Below are 24,490 nucleotides of genomic sequence, written 5' to 3' on the forward strand. Positions count from 1 at the left end.
TGATTTGTTTTCTATAATTTTTTTACGAAAATTTCATGTTAAAGAGTTTCTGCATCTTGACACCAAGGCTTAAGTTTTCCACTAATGTAAAAGATTAAGTAACAATTTTAGAAAATTTTATGACATGTAATATTGCACATGTCGGTTTAATCTTCATGTTTACCACGCTAAACGCCGCGAATGAAGAAAAATGATCCAGTACTTGGGACAATGACCAGAAGAGCCCACTGGCTCAGCCCTTCTAAGTCCATTGGGGGTATAGTGGTGCCACGGTGAGTCCCTAATGTCAACCCACTGGCCCATATAACTTAACCGTTGACCTGAGAAAATTGGAGCATAATACCTATTTTCGGTATAAGCGTTGATAGTGATTGCCGATTAGTCATACCCCTTTGAAAGCCACTTGAAGAAATGTTTTATTTATGCCACCAAGCCAAGTGCAAATAAAAGCCCTTTTCATTGAATTAAACACTATACAAAATACTGTTACCTAGCAAGAACAGAATGATACATAAAACACTTTCAATTTCCGTTTAGGTCATAAAAACTGAAAATTGGATTACTACTTGTCATTTCCTACACGTACAGCCACCAGCGGCATAGAGAGTTAAATACAGTTTACCCTCAGCTTTTGCCTCATTTTGGGTTAGCACAAGACAAAGCACATGTCGGCTGCTCCAACAGCATATGGATGAAAAGATGATAATTTGGGTTGTAAGAATGAAAAGTGAAAAGAAATTGAAGTCTCACAATTTACAAATTCTCTTTTTGCTCTTTGAAATTTCTATCCTAAAAATAAGGCAGGGCTCGGACACATACAGCAGCAGCCGCCCATCCACTCAAAGCTTAAGGACAACATCACAGATCATTCACCATTGACGTGAAGGTGAAGGAAGGGCATGTCAAGGAGATAAAGATTATCGAAAACAAATGGACTTTCTCTGGCTCCATCATGGCATGCCCTTCATGCAAAAATGGACGGCCAGAGCCATCATGGCAAGCCTTCATAGAAAATGGTGGGCAGCATTCCAGCTAAACACCAAGCAAGAATCTAAACACATCACTTAATGAAATGATTCCTTCTACACGCTTGCTGCCAGCCTCCACAATAACAAGCCTCCTAACCCCTGCAATGAAACAAAGAAACCATAAAATTGTGATTCCAATGTAGAAAATGAAGTGATATAGAAAAATTCTGCAAAATCATCTTTAAGAGGTATATTTTGTCATACAACAAAAAATAGAAGGGCACAAAGTACCTGGATTTGCCAACCGCTCCATGACTTTATGCAAAGGATCAGACCGCAAGCACATCTGACATCTCTGTCCATTGAAGCCGAGTGAAGGATTTGCATCTTGTCCCAGTTGCAATGCCTGCAAGAGTACAAGGCGGCAAAAAAGCAATCTAATTCTCCAAGAAGCACAAGATCAGGCATAAAGCATATTTTGAAGAAATCTAGCAATTACCTGATGAATATTCATTTCATCTAAATGGATCTGAGCATACGCTTTATCTTTAGCCAAAGCAGTGATATCACTATCAGGGAAGATTAAAATTTCAGTTGGCACAAATTTTTGTCACCCTTTTAACGTTAAAATGATGGGAAACTAAAAAGGAGAGAGGAGGAGGGGAGAGTGGAAGGATTACCTTCGTGAATATATATCCAGCAATGAGTCATTATCATCCACTATTGGTATTGAACTAACGTCAGCTGCATAAGGTGCAATTGCCCAAAATAAGAAAGATATCATAAAACAAGGTTAGACCAGCTACTTATATACCATGAACTCAATTTTCATGATCAGACAGTGCGAGAAAGAAATTACAGTCCACACTAGGGAAATTCCCAGATACTGTTAAAAATACACCTAATATACATCTATTGCCCACAACTATTCTTCCATCCCACTGAATCGGTTAAATGACATCAGCAGGCAAGAGGAATAATGCCCTTTACAATAACAGTAGTATAAGGGCACTTGTTGGTTAGAAACAAAATGTGTCCTAGCAGTCCACCATTATGGCCGGTTGCTGGAACAGGGTTAAATCACCTTGAACTAACAGAGCTAAGGCAGAACCGAGTGAAGCAGTTGGTCTCAACATTGCAAATGGCCGACCATTTGCCTCCCCAATTCTCGGAACCCATGTACCCAACTGAATTGAAGACACTGGTTGTTGTAGAATGGGTAATGAGCTAGAAGAATGTTTGAAATGCCGACATATACCTGAAAATAGATTTAAATTAGCAATGAATCATAGTTCCTTACCCAATGAATGAAGAAAGTGCTTACACTTCAATATGTCTGACAGAGAAGCGAGATATAGTATCTCCTGACATGAACCAGCCGGTCCCGTTGAATGGATAATGGGAACAGTAGCCACCTTATTTTGCAAAATTTTCAAAGCAACTTCTTTGAGAGAATCATATGGGCCAGCCTGCATGATAGAATCATAAATATTACACCATAACCACTGCTAACAGATCCCAAACATCAAAACATCAAAAACTTTTCACTTTGACAGTACTGAAGTTGCATCATAAACAATAGCAAAATAATTCATCATCAACTTCATGGTTAGTTAAGATTACCACCAATAAACAAGTAGGAACCAATCAACAAAGTATGAAGTTATCGGGAAAATGATGACAGTAGAGAAAGGTATTGGAAAAGCATAAATAATTGATTTTCGTAGCATCAGCTATCACGGCTCTGACATTCACATTTCACAGAATAACATTGTTTCATAATTGACTTAACATAGGTTCATGCTTTTATTGTTTTAGAATTGACTTAACATAGGTTCTTGCTTCGATATTTAGACTTCGAATAAGAACACTAACATTTCCATTAAGACAAGCAGAATGATAGTGCTTTTAATTAACATGTACTGAAACCTTTGCATATAAAATATTCAAAGGAGCATGTGTCAACTGCACATACCAGCAGACTGTCAAGTTGAGAGAAAGTCGTATCCCAAATTAACCAAACCATTGAAACTGAAAGAATAAGCAAAAAGACAAGACTTGCAAATTCATTTGCAATTCTGCATGCCAAACAACTTAAAAAGACACAGAGGAAGCACTCACTTGCACTAGAGGTCTAGGACATGGTCTCCCATTGCCATCCATTTGTCGTTTGAGATTAAGCTGTAATTTCCCAACTTTCCAAGCTGATATGGTATGCGTCTCTAATTCTTCCTCCGTTAAATTTGATCCATTAGTCCCCAACTGAATATTAACAGGCTATACTCATTATGCAAACTCAATGAGGGTAACATGCGCAAAAAGAAAAACATCTCCAATGTGATTTATGAAGACAAGCACAATGCATGTTCACTTTGTGATTTGTGTGAATTTCTAGATTGTGCATGGAGGTGTCTGTACATGCATCAGCGTGTGTGAAAAATTAGAAAACAAAAACATGGAGAAGCAAACGTTCTGGAGACCATGAACAAAAAAGAACATAAAAGGCGAATACATATTTTTCTCTAAAAGAAATTTGGCAAGGCTGATTGGCCACGAAAACCCAACTGAAAACTGTGGTGCCAATGGAACCCATGGACCATGGATAGTTGGATATACTATCTTACACACAGAACCCTGTCAAAACTCATAATGCCAAAATGACAACCAGTGGTTGGGGAAGAGCACAACCAAGTGAAACTTAGAAGGTTTTAAGGTTTTTTCAAGCATGTGTCACTCTTAAAATGGTTTTACGACCACTTTCTCATTTTTGAACTTGAGGCAGACTCCCCACTGCCTGCACCAACAAGTTGGAAAGAGGCAGAGAAAAGCATTTTTCTACTAAGAAACTTCATTGCTGGCTAGGTTGCTTATGGCTAATGAAATTCTGTCTACATAGCATATCCTGACACCTTTCAACAGATGCAAAATTGTTGTCCCTGGTTATCTGAAAATTTGGTTATAATAAAATCCTCACAATGTTTCCATTCTGAATCATTTTTCCTTTTGAATCATAAATTAAAGCTATCCTTGTAATGCAGCAACCTTATAATTTGGAAGAAAGTCGAAAAGTTTATTCCAGACACACCTCTCTCAGAATCAGGATGAAGTCCAATGCACTAAGAACCCCAACAAAACGGCCCTTGAAGTCATCCCAAAGAGGGACCATCGGAAGTCCCTGCAACACATAAATCACAAGCTGACGATAAGAATTAACACGAACCCTGTCTTCTTAGACAAACCGAACAGATTATTACCCAAAAAAAAGTTCCAGTTAGAAAAAGGAAATGAGGCACTTGCATACAAACTTATAAATTCTCTCCTCATAAGTGTGGAACAGCTGGGTGTGAACAAGCATGTGGCAATAAAAGAGATTCACCTGCTCATAGAGAACATGAAATGCTTGCTTCACAGCTAAATTGACATCCAAGGCAGTGACCTGCAACATTACATGAGTGATCCTCACCAAAAGTCTAAAAGAACATAAATGTTCAAACCCAAAAATGTATTGTATTGGCAGCTCATATAGAAGGGAAAGCATTCAAACCTTGCCTGAGTCAGGAAGGAGCTCGTATACTGTATGTGTGGACAAGAATGAAGATATACGATCACGAGAAAGCTGTAAATCAGCCTCTGAGTATTGTGCAAAACCTTCCTGCAAGTACCACTTGACAATGTGACCTATTTGTATCCAGCAGGATAATGGAGGGGCACGATGATAATAAAACTTCTACAAAACTCTATATTCCCTAGTGTTGTAAGCCTTTCCAATTAGTGCAAATTAATACCGAAAAAAAAGGCCACTTCCAAAAGCTTAAATATGAGCTTAACATTTAAAAACTTAGCAGCTAAATATCATCTCCAGGGCTCTCAATTCTTCAAGTATCTTACAAAAGTTCGATCCAGGTAGTCTTCTCTGAATGTGGTCTTAACATTTATCATACGGCACCAAGCAGTCTCTCTTAAGACAAACATGAGCACCTAGAATTGGCAACTCACAAAGTTCAATATTAAATACGAAAAGTGTTCCCTCTGTCTTCATATATGCACATCTATCCTACATTTAGATATTTTAAAATGTCTGGGTCATATCCCTTCAGCAAAGCCTATCATATTTATCCAAAAATCCTACAGAAACGGAAACTTAATCAGCTAGCTTACTGAAGATAGAAGACCCCATGCTTAAAAAAGAAACACATGGTACCACGAGTTAGTGAGGATAAGATGTCAAGAACTATGGGTTTGATGACAAGCCAGCAATTAAGTTATTCATTAGGTGAGAGAGACCCTTACCGGACGCATAACAACATCATCTACCTCCATGTTACCAGAAGTCTCAGGGCTGATGGTGTTAGGAACCATATCTGGTTGTGGCACAGCTATATATACACAATTCACTACACCATAATTCCCGCTCACATGGGGCTGGTTCTCATCATGCCGCCATTCTCCATCAACATAGAACTTGTACTACATGGAAAGGGACGTAAGCATCTAAACATCAGTAACAAAGTCCAAACAGACTTTTACCATGAACCTTAATATGATAGGTTTTAGAGAACAATCTAAAACTACACAATGAACATTTATGGAATGCATATTGACATGCTATAATCACAAAACAAAGAAAAAGAAATGGAAACCAAAAATAAAGGTGAATAATACTATAGTTCAGCATACAACCATAAGAGTCAATTAACCTGGTGATGCCCAGGTGGCAACCTGCAAATGATTTGAAAAACAGCAGGACATCCTTCAGATGGGGACATAGGCATAGGCTCTGACCACCTGTGCATGCATTAACATTTTAATCAGAACCCATACCACATACCCATTTGTATGATTCAAATCCCACAAACTAAAGAAAAACACCAAATTTGAACTTCCCAATAACTAAACAGCTAATGACAAATTCAAAACGATCAAGGATTCATATTTGGGCCTTCATTCACTTACCTGGTGAACGAGCCACTGAGTGAAACTCTCCTCCCCCCATTAGGCCAAATAAACCGGACCGGAACCAAGATTGAACCCACTACCCCACTGTTTTCGTGACCAGTATTCAGACCAGAATTATACATTTCCTTCCAAAGTTATATAAATACTTATGCACACAAATTCTAGTACCAAATCACCAAATGAAAATTTCAAAGCCACCCTACTTGATTTTCTTCTACATAAATACTAACCAATTATAGTACTCCTTCAGCTCATCCTCCAAACAAAATAAAATTTGGCTGCTTTTGTGCCTTTTTTTATTTTGGGATAAAAAACTATGCAAGCAGGGATCCTCTACAGGTGAGCAGAGGACCCCTCAACGTTTACACATGCAGAGTCACCTAATCAAAAAAATCCAAAATTATCAAGAACCAAGGGAAAAAAATAAATAAATCTCTTATGACAAGCTTAAATTGAGCAGCAAAGCACTCAGCTTTGATCCCAAAATTGCAGAATTCACCACATGCAATATCAAATAAATCCACTAACACTCAATCTCAGCCAAACCAATCAACAACTCAACCCAATAGTCAAACAAATCAGACTGCCCGCCAAAACCCCCAAATAGAATCCTTACAACTCGTAAATCACACACAATTCGTGCTCTGATCTGTCCCAGAAAGAGATATTTACACCACTTCTCAACTGAATCGAATATTGAATACCTAAAATTCAACTAAATTCGGGGTTGACAAACCACAAGGGGTGAAAATTTGTGCCCTAATTTGACAAAAAAGAAAACAAAAGTAAAAACCCTAAATTTAATTGACAGAGAGAAAGGGGTTAGATGAAATTGGGGCAATGTTAGTTGGATCTTAAAAGATTTTAAAGAACCCTAAGAATGAAAAACGAAAAGGGAAAGAGAAGAGAACAGAACGCGAGGCAAAAGTTAGTAAGAAAATAAAAAGCAAATAATGGTAACAACAATAACTGGGATTAGCAGTAAAATTTTGGCTGGTGAAATTGTGATGTATACGTACTGTATTATTTGTACCGTACGTATTGATTGGCTACTTTTGATTTTAAGAGTATATATAAATTGAAAAATGAAATACTTTTTATAGGGTAGTTTTTAAATAGTTTAAAACTAAGTAAATTTATATTTAAGAAATAAAAGGGTTTTTATTAGGTATTTTTCAAAAACCTATCCCATATTTTATAACCCTAAATTCAAAGCTATATTGCTATAATTCAAGTGCAATTACGAAGGATAATCATGTATATAACTATCCATATTAAATAATCAATTATGCGTAGACCCTTTTAACCCTTTGATATTGACTTTAGTGATGTATTAAAAATATTTTTAAGAACGTCTCGTGGGTTGTGATAAATAATTTTTATTGACAAAATGTTCACAGTATTGCTTTTTAATGTTACTAATATGACACTGTTTGTAATGTAATTCATAAGTTGATCGGTTGTGAATACATTTTAAATTCAAGGATTGGTGTCTTAGTACCAAAAATGCTTTTTAAATGAATAAATCTCACTCATAACAAATAATTTTTAACAATAAATTAAGCTTCGCAAGCTGTGTCATTGATTGCAAAAGTAACATCATAGTGTAAACACTAATGAGAAAACATGATGGTGGAGAATTGATTGAATTGGACGGTGATGAAGTGATGTGCCGGTGGGACCAGCTTATAAGATCAACGATCAATGATGGTTGGACCCACTGCATAGGCTGCTCCATTACCGTGGGAAGAAAGAGAAAAGATCCCTTGAATCAAGAATTTCAATTATTTCACTTTAAAAAAGGAAACGATTTTTTTTCTTCTTTCTTTCTTTCTTTTTTTAGCAATCTTTTATCATAAGTTTTCTTTTACTGTCGGCTTATTTTATGAGTTTTCATTTTTGTTTTTGTTATTATTTTTTTAAAATTCACAACTAACTAGGAGCTAGCAAATAAATAGAAAATTGGCGTTAATTCGAAGAAGCCTAAACGACAAGTTACAAAAATTCCAACATGGGACCAAACTTTACACAAGTGTTAGTTTTTAACTACACGACAAAAAATTATGAGACAACACTCATTGACCGTCAATACTCAATAGACCATTTGTTCCTTGTAAGTTTGTGAAATAGATTCCACTTATTCTGTGTCAAATATTTGAACAGTAGTGTTTTTTTTTTTATTTACCTTTATATTTCCCATCATTTATATAAAAGAAGTATGATTTTGCTGCAGATGCAATACCGAAAAATCTTGGCTCCCGATATTTATTTATTTGTTTGTTTTTGTGGGGGTTGAAAGGTCGAGGAGTGAAAGTGAGTATTGAGCTGGTCTGGTAGTTGGAGGACAAGAAGAGAGAGTGATTAGGTCCTTAATAGGAGATTCCCATCATATGATTAGACACAGAAACATTTTCAAGTTGTGTCTCTTCTACAATCATTAGCAAAAGCAACAGGGGATTCAATTAGTTTTAGTAGTGCACCAGAAGCAATATTTCTTATGATCGTGATTCACTAGTGAACTCAGAACTGCACCTGCTTTATGAACCAGAGGTTGGTATAAAAGTGCTCTGTCATTCCAAGAATATAAATAAAATATTAAAAATATGAAAGACCGTAGGCTTTCTTTCTAGTCAGAAGCTCAATTAGAATTACACCAAAACTATATACATCTTACTTCTCATTGCAAAGGGATGCATTTAGGCACTCAGGTGAAATATATACTGCTGCTGCCACCCTATCATTCAGGTGGGTTTCGCTTTCTGAAAATAGATTTGGATGGTGTAAAGTTGTGGCAACATATTGATCATTGAACAAGATGTTTGATGAGCAGATATCACCGAAAATGATTGGCCTGGGGAACCCGAGTCAACGTGTAGATATGCTACTGCATGAGCTATGTATAATCCATTGCCATCTTTATAACAGCCTGTGCTTCAAATTCAATAATAAATCTTTAAATCGAGGTTGAGGAGGACCATGAATACAGTCATAAAGTACTGTACAGGTTCAAACCAAGAGTGGGAATTTTGAGTCTCCAAGCAGCATCCAATCAGCTTTAAAAGATGCTTGTCACTCCTGCCCTCATAGTTGGTTAAAAAACAAAATTTTCCTCAACTCTCAATGACCATAACCAATTCATCATTAACTAATTCATTAGATTTCATAAAATTTTTGTCTTTTTACAGTTCCTGACATCAAAGCATCCAGATTTAACAAAAGTAAATTAACACGCATATAGAATAAATAATAAGGGATGAGGACATGTGTACCTGTCGATGGCGAATTGGCAACAATAATCTTATATAATGAGAGATATGCAGAATGAACAAGCCCAGAAACTTTTGTTTCTTTCCAAATGCGCAGTAGCAGTTGAGACAAATTGGCCGGCGATATATATATAGATATATATATAAACAAATACAATTTCTTGTTCGTTAAGTAATCAGCCTCATAGGACTGGCCTATAGTCTTTCTCATATATATGTTGCACATAAAGCCTTCAAAGCCATTTTAAGGGCAATTTAGCACAAAAAAAAAAAAAAACTTTGAACCTGAGCCAAAGCCACTAACATACACACAATAAAGCTTTGGGGAATAAAAATACACACACATAAAACTCTTATAGAAATTTTATCCAACACTTTAATGTGCATAGCTGTAAATAATAATTTGAAGAACTAATTTGTGTATTCAACTCGTTTATTTTTTGTACCAATACAACTATGTCAATATTGTTCCTATTACTCTAAAGTACGATTATATCGCTTTTATCTTGTATTTATTTATTTTCAATATTTACTAAAATTAAAATTAATTTTTAATATTTAATAAAAGTCAATGTCACCTTCTGTCAATATATGAGAGATTTGCAGAATGCAGAAACCTTTGTTTCTTTCCAAGTTTGTGGTAATTGAGACAAATTGGCCGGCCACTAGACAGTTAATTTATCGGTCATTAAACCTGGTTTACCAAGTAATCAATTAGGGAATTTTATAACCAAGTCCACTTTGTTTTCAACTTTACAAATAAATTGGACATAAGTCTCACTTGTTAGCCTCTTCCTCAGAACTTCAGTTCTAGCCTTTTTCAAAACTATAGACTTCTAAAACCTTTTTGCAAGTCAGAACCCAGGAAAAGCAGCATCAATCCTCAAAACTTTATAAATGCAACAGAATGTTTAAATTGCATGTACTAAAAAGAATGCAAGTCACAAAGTGGACAAAGAACAGAAGTTAACACATGAATATGATGACATAAATTTGAAGATTAAACAACAGATAGATACATTTGCCTTAGTTGCTTTGCAACATCCACCATCAATGGCCTATGTTCAGGTGATTTACTGAGGCATTTATACATAAGCTGTCCAAGAGATTGCAGTTTCTCCTCTTTCCCAGGAAACGAGTTGTCTTCATCAAATATAGGATCTACTATCGCACCAAATCTATTATTTTCAATGCTTTTCTTCGCATATTCTAAAACAGTCAAATCATCATCATTTCCATTGCCCTTAAACTCTAAGACGTTGCATCCAGTTAAAAGCTCACATAGAAATGCACCAAAACTATAAACGTCACACATCTCATTAAAACTGCTTGTTGCGAAGTACTCAGGAGCTATAAATCCATACGCCCCTTTTATAAATTCCTCTCGCACATGAGTTTCACCCTCTGGGATGGACACCGATAGTGAAAAATCATGGAGTTTGGCAGAATAATTCTCATCCAATAAGACATTGGAGGCTTTGATACATCTAAAAACAATGGGTCTGTCAAATCCAACATGAAGATATGCAACTGCATTAGCTATTTCCATGGCAATCTTTATTCTGGGTGCTATTAATAAAGATGCAAAAGAAAACCCACGAAGAGTGCCATACTTGACAGATTCAAAAACTAAAGTCGGCAATTCGGTCTCTAAACAGCATCCAATTAACTTCAAAATGTTCTTATGTTTCATTTGTGACGAAAATACGATGTTATTAAAACAATATTCTACATCGTCCAAGGTTGAATTGTCGTGGAACTTCATAACAGAAATTGGACGATCCTGATCCACTAATGTACCCTCAAATAATCTATATGATGTATCACTTTGTATAACTTTATGTAAATCGTAATTGTTAGTTGCTTTCTTGAGATCTTTAGCAGAGAAGGCTCGAATAGGATTACGTTTGCCATTGAAAGTGGCAATCAATTTTTGCAGCAAGAGTTTTTCATTCCTCACCATATTACTGTCAGCAGCTTCACCTGAACTCTTCCTCTTTATATTCAAAGATGAAAGCATGTTCCCTGTCGAGATATAGCATAAACGCATCATTGACTTATATGCTAGCTTTCCGTATCTAACAAATGGATCATGAATCATCTAAAAAGAGAAATTGTGGCCTTTAATTTGCAATTGCTTTATAATAGAATCATTATAACTAGGTGTGTAAATATAAGTATGCTGCAAGCCTGCAACTGCTATATATGTGTGCGTGTGTGTGTGAAAGTAAAAGAAGCTGAAAAGGACAACGAGAATTTATGTAATGTACCTGTGGACGGTGAATTATGATGCAAAATGAAGGAGACCAAAATCTTGTTTATTAATTTGGTCAACCTGTAGGTGCAGTCAACCACTTGGGCTCATAGAGGTTTGCTTGATGGGGAAATTAAGTTGTTTGTGTGAAGGAATTACAGAAGAAAGAAGAAGAAATGAAGAGGGCAAGTGGCCCGGGGTGATGTGTTGACTGTTAAAACTAGGGGAGGTGATGAGTTGACTGTTAAAACTGGGGGAGGAGAAGAAATTAAATATGCATCAGCATTGACTTTTGGGCTTTAGCCCAGTGGTGGACTACTCGATCGAGCCCCACGGGAGCCCACACTTCTACATGATTCAAATTTCAAGAAGGGTGATCAATAGACAATAACTAATAAAGGATAAACTGAAAATTGTGTTAATTAAATTGAGAGAGAAAAGTATTTTAAATTTTGTTATAGAGTTAATTGGGAAGCGGGAATGATTTGATAAAAGGGGAGGGTTAAATATCACTACTCTTACTAGTTCTTGTTCTATATCCATTTTAGTTAAAATTTATTTAATTATTTTATATTTATCACATCAGATTATTTGTTAGATTTTTAAGTTATAGTAAATAAAATAAAATACTATTTTATACCATTGAACTGTCGAATCCTATAGTAGTGGAAGCAACATTAAGGAAGTTTTATGTATTTTTTTTTAAAAAAATACAAAGACTAATTAAATGGCCCAAACTTAAATCCATATTTGGTTGAAAGAAATGAGAGGAATGGAGATGAGGGAAATGAAAATGAGAGAGGGGAGATAAAACGAGGGAAAATAAGGATCAATTTTAATTTTATTATTTGGTTTATCATGAAATTAATCTCTTTTTCTCTTATTTCTTTTCTCTCTTCTTTTATTTTTTCAAACCAAATACGTCGAGGATTAAAGACAAAAATAAACCATAATCGGTGCTTATGGTTGCATTTTTATAATGTAATTAATTAAATCGAAGGTTGTAAGATACTGAAAATCTTCTAATGATTTTAAATTATAGTGGAGCGTAGGACATGCCTTAGACCATGACTGACGGAAGGCAGTCATGGAGGGAAGGCAAAGAAAGCAAACCTTTTCAGGAAAGGTTTATGTGACTAAGGTTCAGTGACACATTTCTTGGTCATACATCTACTACAATTTTATTTGCTTTACTTTCATCAGTCTAGCAGGTTGTCTTATATTATTATTATTATTACTACTACTACTACTATTTAACCATTAATTAGAAGTTAAAATGAAAATAAAAGTTTGGAAAATACATAAAAAGATATTAAAATTACAAGGAAGAGCTATATTTTGCCTTAGTTGTTTTGCCACATCAACCATTGTTGGCCTATCTGTAGGCAATTTATTTACACACTCTAAGCTAAGTTGTTCAAAAGCTTGCAATAGTTGCTCTTTTTCGAGGACATGACTTGTCTTCAACAACTATAGGATCTGTTAACTCAATCAATCTATTATCTTTAACAAATTTCCACACATAATTTTGTAAACGACTATCACCAACCATTTCAGTCCATGCATGATCAAGAGGTTTCAATCCAGTCAAAAGCTCAAGTAAAAACACACGAAAACTATAAACCTCATACTTCTCATCGCTTGTGCACATCATATTCTCAGGTGCAACAACATATTCTAGTACTCCCATTATCTTATAAATTCTAAAAAAATCAAATAATTTGACACAAATTGTTAATTGAATAAGATAATTGACGACTTGACATTTCTTTAAAGGATTGGCCTGGGGAAGATATGCAAGTGCATTGGCAATGGTAATGGTTCAAACTGACACTAATGATAAGGAGGACCTTGAATATGATCAACAAGAGTCCCATACTCAGCATACCTAAAAATTAGAATGGGAACTAGAGTCTCTAAGCAGCATCTAATTGGCTTTAAAGTGTGTTTGTGGCTCATCTGCGATGCACATACAGTGTTATTAATAGAGCACGCTGAGGACCATCGCTTACAACTTTTGTCAAACTTCATGACAAAGATTAGGCGATCCTGCAAAAAATCCTAATGTAAAGTAGAGCAAAAGGCTCTGTTTATAATGTTTTTCTTATCATATTTGTTTGTTACTAACTCGAGTTCTTTAGCAAAGAAGATACAATAAGGGAAATATAAACTATTAGAAACTGAAATCAACTATTTTAGTACACTTTCACAATTTCTCATCATAAACTTGCTATTTTTTTGCCCTCCCTAAGCTTGAATTCTCAAAATCCAACTCATTTAGAAAGTTCATATAAACCACTCATTAGATGTAATCATATACATTAACAACATACAAGAAAAGGAATAAATTATACTTGGAAAGCAAGTACATGTTAGGGAAAAGTAAGCAAGCTACTAATTAATTGCATGAAGTACGTACCTTGTGCATGGCAAATTGATCATAAGTATTAAGTTCTGCTATCTTTAATCTATGTGATCATAATAATGGCTTGAAAGGAGGTTGAGGAGTGCCGCAAAGAAAAATCTCTAAAGGGAGTTTGAGTCTCTAAGTAGTATCCAATTCGCTTTAAAAATATGCTTGTGACTAATTTATGAGCATATGTGATGTTGTAATTCAATATTCTGAGTAAGTATTGTAAAACTTCATAGCAGAAATATTTTACTCAATTCTTTTATGCATACAATATTTATATATGTAGTCTCTATTATTGTCGACTTTCTACAAAATGATTCCTTATCTTCCTTCTCTGAATATCAGATTGCTCTAACACACATTCAGGATCATCTAAACTTCCACAAACTGAAAAAATGATTTCACTTTATTTAGCAATGAAATCAAGGATTTTAACAACATCAAAGGAACTGTAACAAAAGAATTTTGGAGATGTCACGTGTGCTTAAGGATGCCCAAACACATAATGTAGAAAAATAAAAACAGAGAAACTCTATCTTGGACCCCTGAAGCAGTGAAGAAAACAAAAAACGTTGTTTTGTCCTTTTGAGTATGAAGTGATTTTGTCCATAAAATATTCAATTTTGTCTACCATTCAAAGTTATTAAAATAAAATTAAGACAATTGACCTTAGAGTTTTGTCCATAAAATATTTAATTTGGTCTATAAATATATAAGTCATTTGTAAATATCTCACATTTTTTTTTAATTTTAAAAATGATTGTTCCTAAATCCTCATTATAATTTCATTTCTATTGTAGTTCGCATTTTACTATTAATATTGATTTGAGTACCATTGAATTGTAGGTTACAATCATGAATGGAAATGTAAAACTTCTGAATTTTTCCGTTTTAATTAGCAAAGACTTATCTCCAACTCTAGACTATTTTGAAATTATATTTGTTCAGAATTTAAAAAAATGCATTATAAGATTTTTAAGGATGATGATGGATTCAAGTTGAAAATCAATTGTATTATATAATAAAAATAAGTTGTATTATGCAAATCAGATTCAATTATTTATCTTAACATGTCTAAAGAAATTTCATCTCCCATCTAACCAATGAAGTAGATATTGTAAAAATAGTTCCAGCATCTTTTATTAATGTTATGCGGCTACCTGCAGAGGATACTAGGACACTTACTTATCTGTGCACAGAGTTATAAAAGACGTACGTTTTTATTAGATTTACACTTTTAGCAGATGTATACCTACAATCTTAAAATTTTATTGGAACTCTAATATTCCATGCTGACTTGGCAATATAAGAAAAAAAAAATTAATAAAGCTTCCAATGGTGCTATTAATAGGGAAAATATATATTTTTTTACTCTGAAATGGTTTATATTGTTTTGTTTATTGTTCACTAAATTATTGTGCTAATTATCTAATCTATCTAAAATCAATGAAAAGTGTTTTAGCTATACAAGGCTGAAAATGACATTATATTGTTAATGTACATTTGTAAGGAATTTAAGAATACTTGGGAGGTAAACTTTATGGTATCTCTAGTGTATTTTAAAGCTTTTTTTGCTAAGGTTTTGCTACCAGTATTGCATACTTGACAATTTCAATGTGAAGTGAGTTATAGATAAGAATATTGCTGTTGTTTTGTCCTATGGCATGGGGAAAAAAAAAGAATGGTTGTATTGCAGTATTTTAGAGATTTCCAATGGTGTTATTAAGATAGAAATTTATTTTATTTGAAATACTTTTGTATTTTATTTATTATTTACAGACAAACTCATTGTGCTAATTATCTCATCTTGGTAAAGGCGATGAAAAATATTTAACTATAAAAAATTTGAAAATGAACGTTATATTGTTGAATCGCTTTTGTAAGGAATTTAACATTACTTAGGGAGGTAAAGGTGATGCTACCTCTGGCACATTGCAGAGATTTTTGATGGTAGACAGTGACATAAAAGAATGTATTTCTTTTCAACATGATTTAGATACGATTATTGAAAAAAAAAACAGTGACGAGAGACTTGAAAGACATATTGAAAAAATATAACTTTTAAGATAATTGTTCATAAATGTCTCACTTTTGTTTTAAATTTTAAAATGATTGTTTCTAAATCCTTATTAGGATTTCATTTTTATTATAGTTTGCATTTTACTATTAGTATTGATCTGAGTACTATAGAATCGTGCGTTGCAATCATGAATAGAAATGTAAAACTTTTGAATTTTTTAGTTTTAATTAGCAAAGACTTATTTCCAACTCTAATTTATTTTGAAATTATATATAGGATCCTGCAGTGATTGAATATTTAAAAGGTGATATGTAATTGGTTAAAAATTCATTTTCTTGGGTTATACTTGGACTAAAACATGTTATTTTTATATTTAAATACTTACTAGGTCATAATTTAGTAAAAATATTTGTTCAGTATGAAAGCAATTGCATTATAAAATTTTTAAGGACGATAATGGATCTAAGTTAAAATCAATTGTATTATGTAATAAAAATCTATTCTTTTATACCAATCAAATTCCAGGTTTCATCTTAACATGTCTAAAAGTATTTAATTTCTCATTTAACCAATGAAGTAGATGTTGTAATAGTAGTTCCAGCATCTTTTATTAATATTATGAGGCTAATGCAAAGGATATTAGGACACTTATCAATCTGTACAGAGAGTTATAAAGGACATACACTCTTATTAGATGTACACTTTTAGTGGACGTATAGCTACAATCTTAAAATTTTATTAGAACTCTAATATTTTATACTCACTTGACAATATATAAAGAAATGTTTTAACAAAGCTTCTAATGGTGCTATTAATGTAGAATGTTTTAAAATGATTTTTATTGTTTTGTTTTAGTTGTAGAAAGTTAAAAATGGACATTATATTGTTCCTTGAGTCAATTTCAAGAAGTCAACCTCCATCTGATGTCGAACTCATTCAGGAAAATATTTTTCATGAAAAGTTTCCAGAAATAACTCCCAAATAATGGTACATCTTGCAACCCAACCCTTAAAAGAGGGGATTTGGCATCCCACCAGTGGTTTGCCTTACTCTAAAGAATAAATGAGGCCAATATCACCCTCTGATTATCATTACAACCCATTGCCACGAATATCTTCTTCATATGTTTTAGCCATGCCTATGCAATTATGAGATCGACAGTCCCCTGAAAGGTAGGTAGTCCCAATTTCTTAAATCGTTCTAAGTTAACCATAGCTCCTACATCTCTTGCGCCACCTTGCCTTTCAATTGGCACATTCTCCTGTGCCCCAACTCTACCTCTAGCCATATCTTGTGTCAGCCTACTCTGTTGTTCCATCAACTTAATCATTGTGTACATCATAGGATTTTCATCGTTAGCCATCTCGCACAAGGTTGGGTCAGCGTCATCAGCGATACTTAAAACATCTCTCGAGCGAAAGACATTCATAGCACCTCCCCTATATAACATCTTTGACTAAAACATGAAGAATAAAGGAAATAAATAAATAAAATAGATGGTAAATAGTTCATAATTAAAGGCCGTGCCAACGCAAAAAATACTGAATAAGTAGAAAAATTAAGAAAAGTTAGAGATTGACAACAAGAGTAAACAAATATTTCATTCTACGTTAATATAAAAAGTTCTATATCAAGAAGTTATTACAAAGTCGCAAGCAACCAGAAAGTCAAAAAGACCAAAATAGAATTACTAATTATAAACGATTACTCCTCGCCTTAAAGATGTATTCTCTCCATTAACCTTAATAAAGTCTACAGAGTCTCATGCATTTTTTCCACAGTCACAAGGTTTATAGGTTTACTCAACCGGATAGGGAAATGATCTAATTTTACTTTTCTATCCTCAGTCGTGACGCTAGCTGTCCCATTTTCCTTAAGAGTTCTATGAGGTAGTCTATCTAAGCATGGAGAAACCCATCATTTGCTATAGCAAGGCTTAAATCGAGGTCTTGTCTAAAATAAGCGACGTATTACAAGCTTATTTTCGTTAGCTCCCTTGCCATAAACACGTAGTCCTCGTATAGCCTCATTGAATTTCTTCTTTGAAGCTCTAGGTCCTGGAGAAGTATCTATGTAGCCAACTCTAGTCTGTCCTACTCTATCATCCATTCGCTGCTTATGAAGTCTTCTAAAATCTTTGACAAAAACTCCACCTAAGATAAACTGTTCAGTCCAGTCAATTTCTGTCCATATCTTATTCTTAGCATTTTTCATACCCATATTGTTCCTCTTGATGTCTACAAAACAAATGTAATCAATTTCATTGGACAATCTGATTAAACCTTAAAAGAAAGTTTACAAAATCCTAACCTAGTGCTCTGATACCACAATTGTAACACCCCAAATCTAACACGTGCGGAGCACATGAAGAAGGAGGTTACTTACAAATCATAATCCTTACTCATAAATTCCAAACTGAAATACTTCAAATTCTTATTCAAATAAATCCATAAATTCATACATCTAACACTAAATAATCTCTCTCGAAACATAAAAATAACAACAGTCTCAAAACTCCAAATTACAAGTTCATAACAGAAATAAACTAAAAAGAAACATGGGTTTATTCCTCCTCTTATTTAAATAATAAAAGGAAACGAAATCTCTAACTCCAAAGCTAAGCACACCTCTCAAAAGGAACTTAATCTGCAAAAAGTAATAACGAGGGGTGAGCCGTCAACTCGGTAAGTAAAATCATTCATAACACACTAGGTTTATCGTTACCGAAGATATTGCAAGCCATTTTTAGTAAAACATATATCATAATTCATAACTTTTATAAAACGACATATCAAAATAAATTCATAGTAATTCAGAATATCAAAACTATAGTTATTTACGAAAACATATCATACAACACATACACAGAAAATAAAAGATTAAATCATGTTGCATAGTGTCACATATAGTCCAGGTGATCCGGCTAGAAACAGAATCAGAATATCGTGTGCACACTCAGAACAGAAACCCACTACTGGTCCAAAACATATATATCGTATAATACGATCAGAATCAAAATCAGAATAATTACGGACAATGAGCCAAAACATTCAAATTAGTATTTCATACATAATGACTTGTACGTGGCACTTTGCACTGTATGTGGCACTTTGCGGCGCTCTGTCCCTCAAGAGGTGGCCCCCATACAGTCTTAAGAGGTGGTCCCTTTACAATCATAAATAATTTAAATCGTACATGAACACAAAACATTCTTATCAGATTCATAAATGTCTAGAACTATAATTTAGGCTTGCAAAATATTTTATAGACTAAATCATAAAAGGTAGTCATGTCATAAAATAATTTACATATTTAAAAGCATTTATAAAATATTTTGTTAAAAGAATTTAGATTTGAAAAAATTTACATAAACTAATTTTATTATGGAAAATCAATTAATATTTTAAGTAGTATAACAACATTTATACCTATAATAATATCAAAATAATCATATATATCCAATACATTAGGAATGAAGTTACTTGCCTCGATAAAAGAATTTGAACTAACACACCTCTAAGCCTCTAAAAGTCTCAAACACCTCCAACATATCAAACAAATACAAAATATGACTATCAATAATTTATTCTAAGAATCTGATTTTCTAATTCATACTCGTACTAGTCTGATTCTCAGATTTTAACTCTTAATCTAAAAATTGGAATGGCATAAAATTCTACAAAACTATTCTGGACATCCATGGGTACCTCATGCAAAATTTTCAAGAGGATCCGATACCAAAAACATTTTCAAAACTATTTATTTCTTCACAAATTTAAAACTGTTTCATAGTACCTTAACTGAACAGAACGAGTTCTGAGATTTTATAAAATCATATACTAATCATAAAATTATAAAATTAAAACTAGAAATACTAGACATATATATTAACTTCCAAATACACTTTCAGAATTTTGGGAGTTCATTTGATAGTACAAATAATTTTGTGAATCTTGCTTTGCTGGAATAGTAGTTTTCCAGTGCAGCAGTGTCTTTTTCGAAAATAAATATAAAATTGAAAACGAAGTCAAATTTAATGAAAAGAAATTTATTCAAGAAGCCCTACATGTCTAGTTTCCAGAAAAGATAAATTTCTTAAGAAAAATACAGGTTTAAATTCAAGATACTCATGCTGTCCAGAATTGTCAGTGTGCTTAATGCATCAAGGATTGATTAACAAGACTCACAATCAATCTTAGCCCTAAACAGAACCTAAACACATCTTAGATCATGCATTATGACCAATAACAATCTAAAATCATGCTAATTCAAACCCTAGATAGAGTGATTGGAAAACTTGTGGAGAATAAGGAGAATACACTTACCAATCGCTAGAGTTTGGGAAAGAGCATAATGAGCAGCAAAGAAAAAGAAGAAACGCCGTGAACTTAGGGTTATGAAAGGAAAAAAATTATGAATTTATAGGGAGTCTTAAAAAACCTTATTAAATTTGGAAAAATAACCATTTTCCAAAAATTACCCCATGAATAACCCAATTTATATTTTTAATATCCTTTTTTAACAAGGGTTTTAAATCCATGCATGATTTCTAATAACATCCTAATTTCCATATTTAATATTATGGAATTTGGAGTTACACTTCAAGTTTTCTATTTTAGAGATTTTCAATGGTGTTATTAAGGTGGAAATTATTTTTATTTGAAATACTTCTGTTGTTTTATTTATTATTTATAAACTAACTCATTGTGCTAATTATCTCATCTTTGTAAATGTGATATGTAATTGAGTAAAGATGCATTTGCTTGGGCTGTATTTAGACTAGAACATTTTATTTTCATATTTAAATACTTACTAGGTTCATAATTTAGTAAAAATATTTGTTCAGAATTAAAGAAATTGCATTATAAGATTTTAAAAGACGATGACGGATTCAAGTTAAAAATCAATTGTATTATGTAATAAAAATCAATTCTTTTATGCAAATCATATGCAAGGTTTCATCTTAACTTGTCTAAAAATATCTCATCTCTCATCTAACCAATGAAGTAGATGTTCAAATAGTAGTTCCGACATCTTTTATTAGATATACACTTTAGTGGACGTATACCTACAATTTTAAACTTTTATTGGAATTCTAATACTTTATGCTCACTTGACAATATATAAATAAATGTTTTAACAATGCTTCCAATGGTACTATTAACTAGGGATGTCAATGGGGCGGGTTCGGGTGGGAATCATGATCCCCGGACCCGAACCCAATTTAGAAGCAATCCCCCGAACCCGCCCCATACCCGAAAAATTGTAATGGGGGATTGTTTGGGTATATCCCCGAAAATCCCCGAATTGAGCAGGGATTAAAACGGGGACCCGATCCCTATTTTTTAAATAATAATTTCTAAATATTTCAGTTTTCCTTTTTTTAAAATAATAATAATTCTAACAACCTCCATATTTAGAAATACAATTACAAATAATCAAATTTCATATTAGAAATAAAATTACAAGTGATCAAATTTTAACAACCTCCACATAAATAAAAACATAATAATTTTAAGCCTTCAACATAATTACAAATGAATAAATTTTATACGACAAATCAAAATAATTTTAAGTTTTCAACATAAACTTGTAGCCATCACCATTGATGCACATTATAAGATTCTTCATAAACCTATAACAACATAAACAAAAAAAAATAATTAATAAAAACATGTTTTAACAATTCAACTTAATAAATACTTGACAAGATAATATAAACTAAAACTATATACCTCTACAGCCTCTACATCTATTTCAATCTCTGTCTCCTCATCAAGAATCTTGGCATATGCTGGAGAGGTCGATGCCACAACTACTTAAAAAATATAAATATAAATATCAAGTTAATTATTAATTCATTTAAATAAATAAAAATACAAAAATTAAAATGCAAACCGTATACCTCCACAAAGAGCACGTATCCAACTTTGACTACACATCAAAGCCTCCAATGTGCTTGGATGAAGTCTATTGCGATATGGGCTTACAAATCGACCACCAGTGCTGAAAGCAGATTCAGAAGCAATAGTGGTAACTGGAATAGCCAAAATATCTATTGCAATTTGAGACAATATAGGATAGTTACCACCATTCACCTTCCACCAAGCTAAAACATCAAATTCTTCCTCAACATTAAATGGTACTAACTTTTCACCCAAATAAGTTTCTAGTTCATCCTTTACTTCCTCATTACCAACATTAACAAAACTGATAAACCCCAAAATCCATTCAGTTGAACCCTTATAGGAACCCGAACTCGGCATAAAATGACAAGTACTTAAAGAACTAGAACTATATCCAGGAGAACTAGCAGCTGATGCATATCTAGCTTTGTACTCTTTCACTATACTTTGACAATCACCATACACTATCTGCACATGAGAAGTAGCATCATCCCCATAAATCATGGAAAAGTAATATTCAACCAACCTAATTTTGAACCTAGGATCAAAGATACATGCAATAGACAATATTCCACTCATGTCGTGCCAATACTTATCGAACTTTTCAATCATTTTCTGTGCCATGATTCTAAATTCATCATACCTAGTAGTTAAAACCCATTCATTCAGGCACAATCTAATATCACACACATGGCGCAGAAATAGATTAGATGTTGGATAACTAGTACCAGAAAATAATGTTGTACAATCATAAAAACATTTCAAATCATTTTCTAAGGCACTAGCCAATTGCCAATCATGCTCACTAGGCAAACACTTATACTGTCCATCAATATTCTTCAATCGACAAAAAACGTTCTTATAATGTAATGCAGAGCATATCATGAGATAAGTAAAATTCCACCTAGTTGGACAGTCTTGTACTAGTTTTCTACCAGAAGTAATGCCTAATTTACGTGCATTCTCATCAAATGTCGATTTCCTTTTAGTTGATCCTGACCAAAAAATAACACTCTCACGAATGTTTGCAATTAGATCACCAATCACACTTAAACCATCCTTTACAATGAAGTTTAGAATGTGGGCACAACAACGAACATGAAACTTTTGTGCTAAACTAGTTTCTTTACACCTCTAATGGTTGCTATTAAAATAATTCATGTGTTCCAAACCTAAAAAAAAAAAAGGGTTCTGTAAATTGTTTTGTGTCACCTGTCTATCATTTTGGTTCCCTCACGTAGCTGCCAAAAGAAAAGAAAAGCAAGCGGGCAATATGCAAGCAAGCAATTAAACCCTGGAAATTTAACATAGAGCTAAAAGAAAAATTTTAACACAGAGCTAAAAGAAAAGCAAGCGGGCAATATGCAAAATAGAATCAGACTAAAAAATCATGACTACCCAAGCTATAAAAATGACAATCAGATGCAACTCAATGACTCATTACTGACAAACAAACACACGCACAGAGACACCCAAATCAATGAAACCAGATGCAATTCGAAATAAATAAACAAAGAAAGAAAAGTAGAAAAGGCAAAAACCTTGCTGCAGGAGAACCAACAGGTGCAGCTGAGTGTTGGTCGGTGACGACGAACGGTGGCGGCTGACCGGCTGTTAGTGACGATGGCAGCTCACGAATTGTTAGGGTTTCTTTTGGGGGAAAGAATTTGATTCGATGGCATGAAAATTTCTAATTTCAAAGTTTAAAATATTAGATTTTTTTTGTTTTTATTTTCGGGTTGAGTTAGGGGATCCGGAAAATCCCCAAACCCGAACCCGAACATGAAAAGTTTTGGGGTTTTAGACCCATACCCAAATAGACCCGAATTTATTTTCAGACTTTTTCGGGGCCCCGCGGGTATTGTTGCCAACTCTACTATTAACGTAGAATAATTTTTTTTTTGAAATGGTTTTTATTGTTTTGTTTTAATTGTAGAAAGCTAAAAATGGACATTATATTGTTGACATACATTGGTAAAGAATTTAAGAATACTTGGGAGGTAAATGTTATGGTATCTCTAGTGCATTTTAAAACTTTTCTTGCTAAGATTTTGCAAACATTATTGCACACTTGTCAGTCTCAATGTGCAGCTGTGAGTAATAGATGAGCCCATTGCTGTTGTTTTGTCCTATGGTATGGAAAAAAAGAACGGTTGTATTGTAGTGTTTAATTGTAGAAAATACTTCAGTTTTCTATTTTAGAGATTTCTAATGGTGTTGTTAAGATCGAAATTATTTTTATTTGAAATACTTTTGCTGTTTTATTAATTGTTTACGAACTAACTCAATGTGTTAATAGCTAAATATTTTAAAGAAATACAGTCATACAAGTTTTGTAGGCAATTTTTTTTATATGTGGGGTTCCAGACAACTATATAAGTAGCCTAGAGATTGAGATGTTATTGGTGTTTTACTATGATTCTAAAGAATGTTTTTAGTTTTCAATTTTAGAGATTTCTAATATTGATATTAATGAAAAAATTATTTTTTTATATGTGAAATGGTTTTTGCCATGTGAAAGCGAGGAAAAGTATTTTACTCTTGAATAGGGATGGCAAACAGTGAGCTTGGGCCGGACTTTTTCAAACCCACTTCAAGTTTTGCGTGAGGGCCTGGGGCGGACTTGGGGCTTTGTTTATTTTTTTAATTTTTTTTAAATTATTGTAAATTTGAAATAAAATAATGATCAACAAGTTATTATAATCAT

General features: G+C 33.4%; 2 protein-coding genes across 3 annotated transcripts; both read right to left on the reverse strand.

Moving 5' to 3' along the window:
* Positions 1-436: 436 nt before the first annotated feature.
* LOC18040445 (sucrose nonfermenting 4-like protein) lies at positions 437-6,856 on the reverse strand. 2 transcript variants are annotated; one of them, XM_006433286.2, is made up of 13 exons: positions 5,922-6,856; positions 5,666-5,753; positions 5,259-5,435; positions 4,513-4,620; positions 4,345-4,404; positions 4,054-4,143; positions 3,090-3,230; positions 2,293-2,437; positions 2,053-2,226; positions 1,649-1,712; positions 1,468-1,537; positions 1,260-1,374; positions 437-1,127 (listed from the first exon to the last, which is right to left on the reverse strand). In XM_006433286.2, the coding sequence occupies exons 1-13, from the start codon at positions 6,044-6,046 to the stop codon at positions 1,033-1,035; spliced, it is 1,452 nt and encodes a 483-aa protein (XP_006433349.1). In that variant the 5' UTR covers positions 6,047-6,856; the 3' UTR covers positions 437-1,032. The 2 variants fall into 2 exon arrangements, with proteins under 2 accessions (XP_006433349.1, XP_024039657.1); XM_024183889.1 differs by lacking the exon at positions 5,922-6,856 and having other exon boundaries at positions 5,649-5,739.
* A 3,334-nt stretch (positions 6,857-10,190) lies between these two features.
* LOC18041142 (non-functional pseudokinase ZED1) lies at positions 10,191-11,591 on the reverse strand. Its single transcript, XM_006433287.2, has 2 exons — positions 11,461-11,591; positions 10,191-11,215 (listed from the first exon to the last, which is right to left on the reverse strand). Exon 2 carries the CDS (start codon positions 11,208-11,210, stop codon positions 10,191-10,193), a length of 1,020 nt encoding a protein of 339 aa, XP_006433350.1. The 5' UTR covers positions 11,211-11,215; positions 11,461-11,591.
* Between the last annotated feature and the right edge of the window lie 12,899 nt (positions 11,592-24,490).

The sequence above is a fragment of the Citrus clementina genome, unplaced genomic scaffold, assembly GCF_000493195.1.
Source record: "Citrus clementina cultivar Clemenules unplaced genomic scaffold, Citrus_clementina_v1.0 scaffold_5, whole genome shotgun sequence".
NCBI classification, from domain to species: Eukaryota; Viridiplantae; Streptophyta; class Magnoliopsida; order Sapindales; family Rutaceae; genus Citrus; species Citrus x clementina.

Excerpts from the sequence above, each read along its gene's own strand:
- LOC18041142 (XM_006433287.2), bottom strand. The coding sequence starts at position 11,210 with ATGCTTTCATCTTTGAATATAAAGAGGAAGAGTTCAGGTGAAGCTGCT.
- LOC18040445 (XM_006433286.2), bottom strand. The coding sequence starts at position 6,046 with ATGTATAATTCTGGTCTGAATACTGGTCACGAAAACAGTGGGGTAGTG. Across the intron at positions 5,754-5,921 it reads CTCAGTGGCTCGTTCACCAG|GTGGTCAGAGCCTATGCCTA; the intron begins GTAAGTGAATGA and ends ATGCATGCACAG. Across the intron at positions 1,128-1,259 it reads GGAGCGGTTGGCAAATCCAG|GGGTTAGGAGGCTTGTTATT; the intron begins GTACTTTGTGCC and ends GTTTCATTGCAG.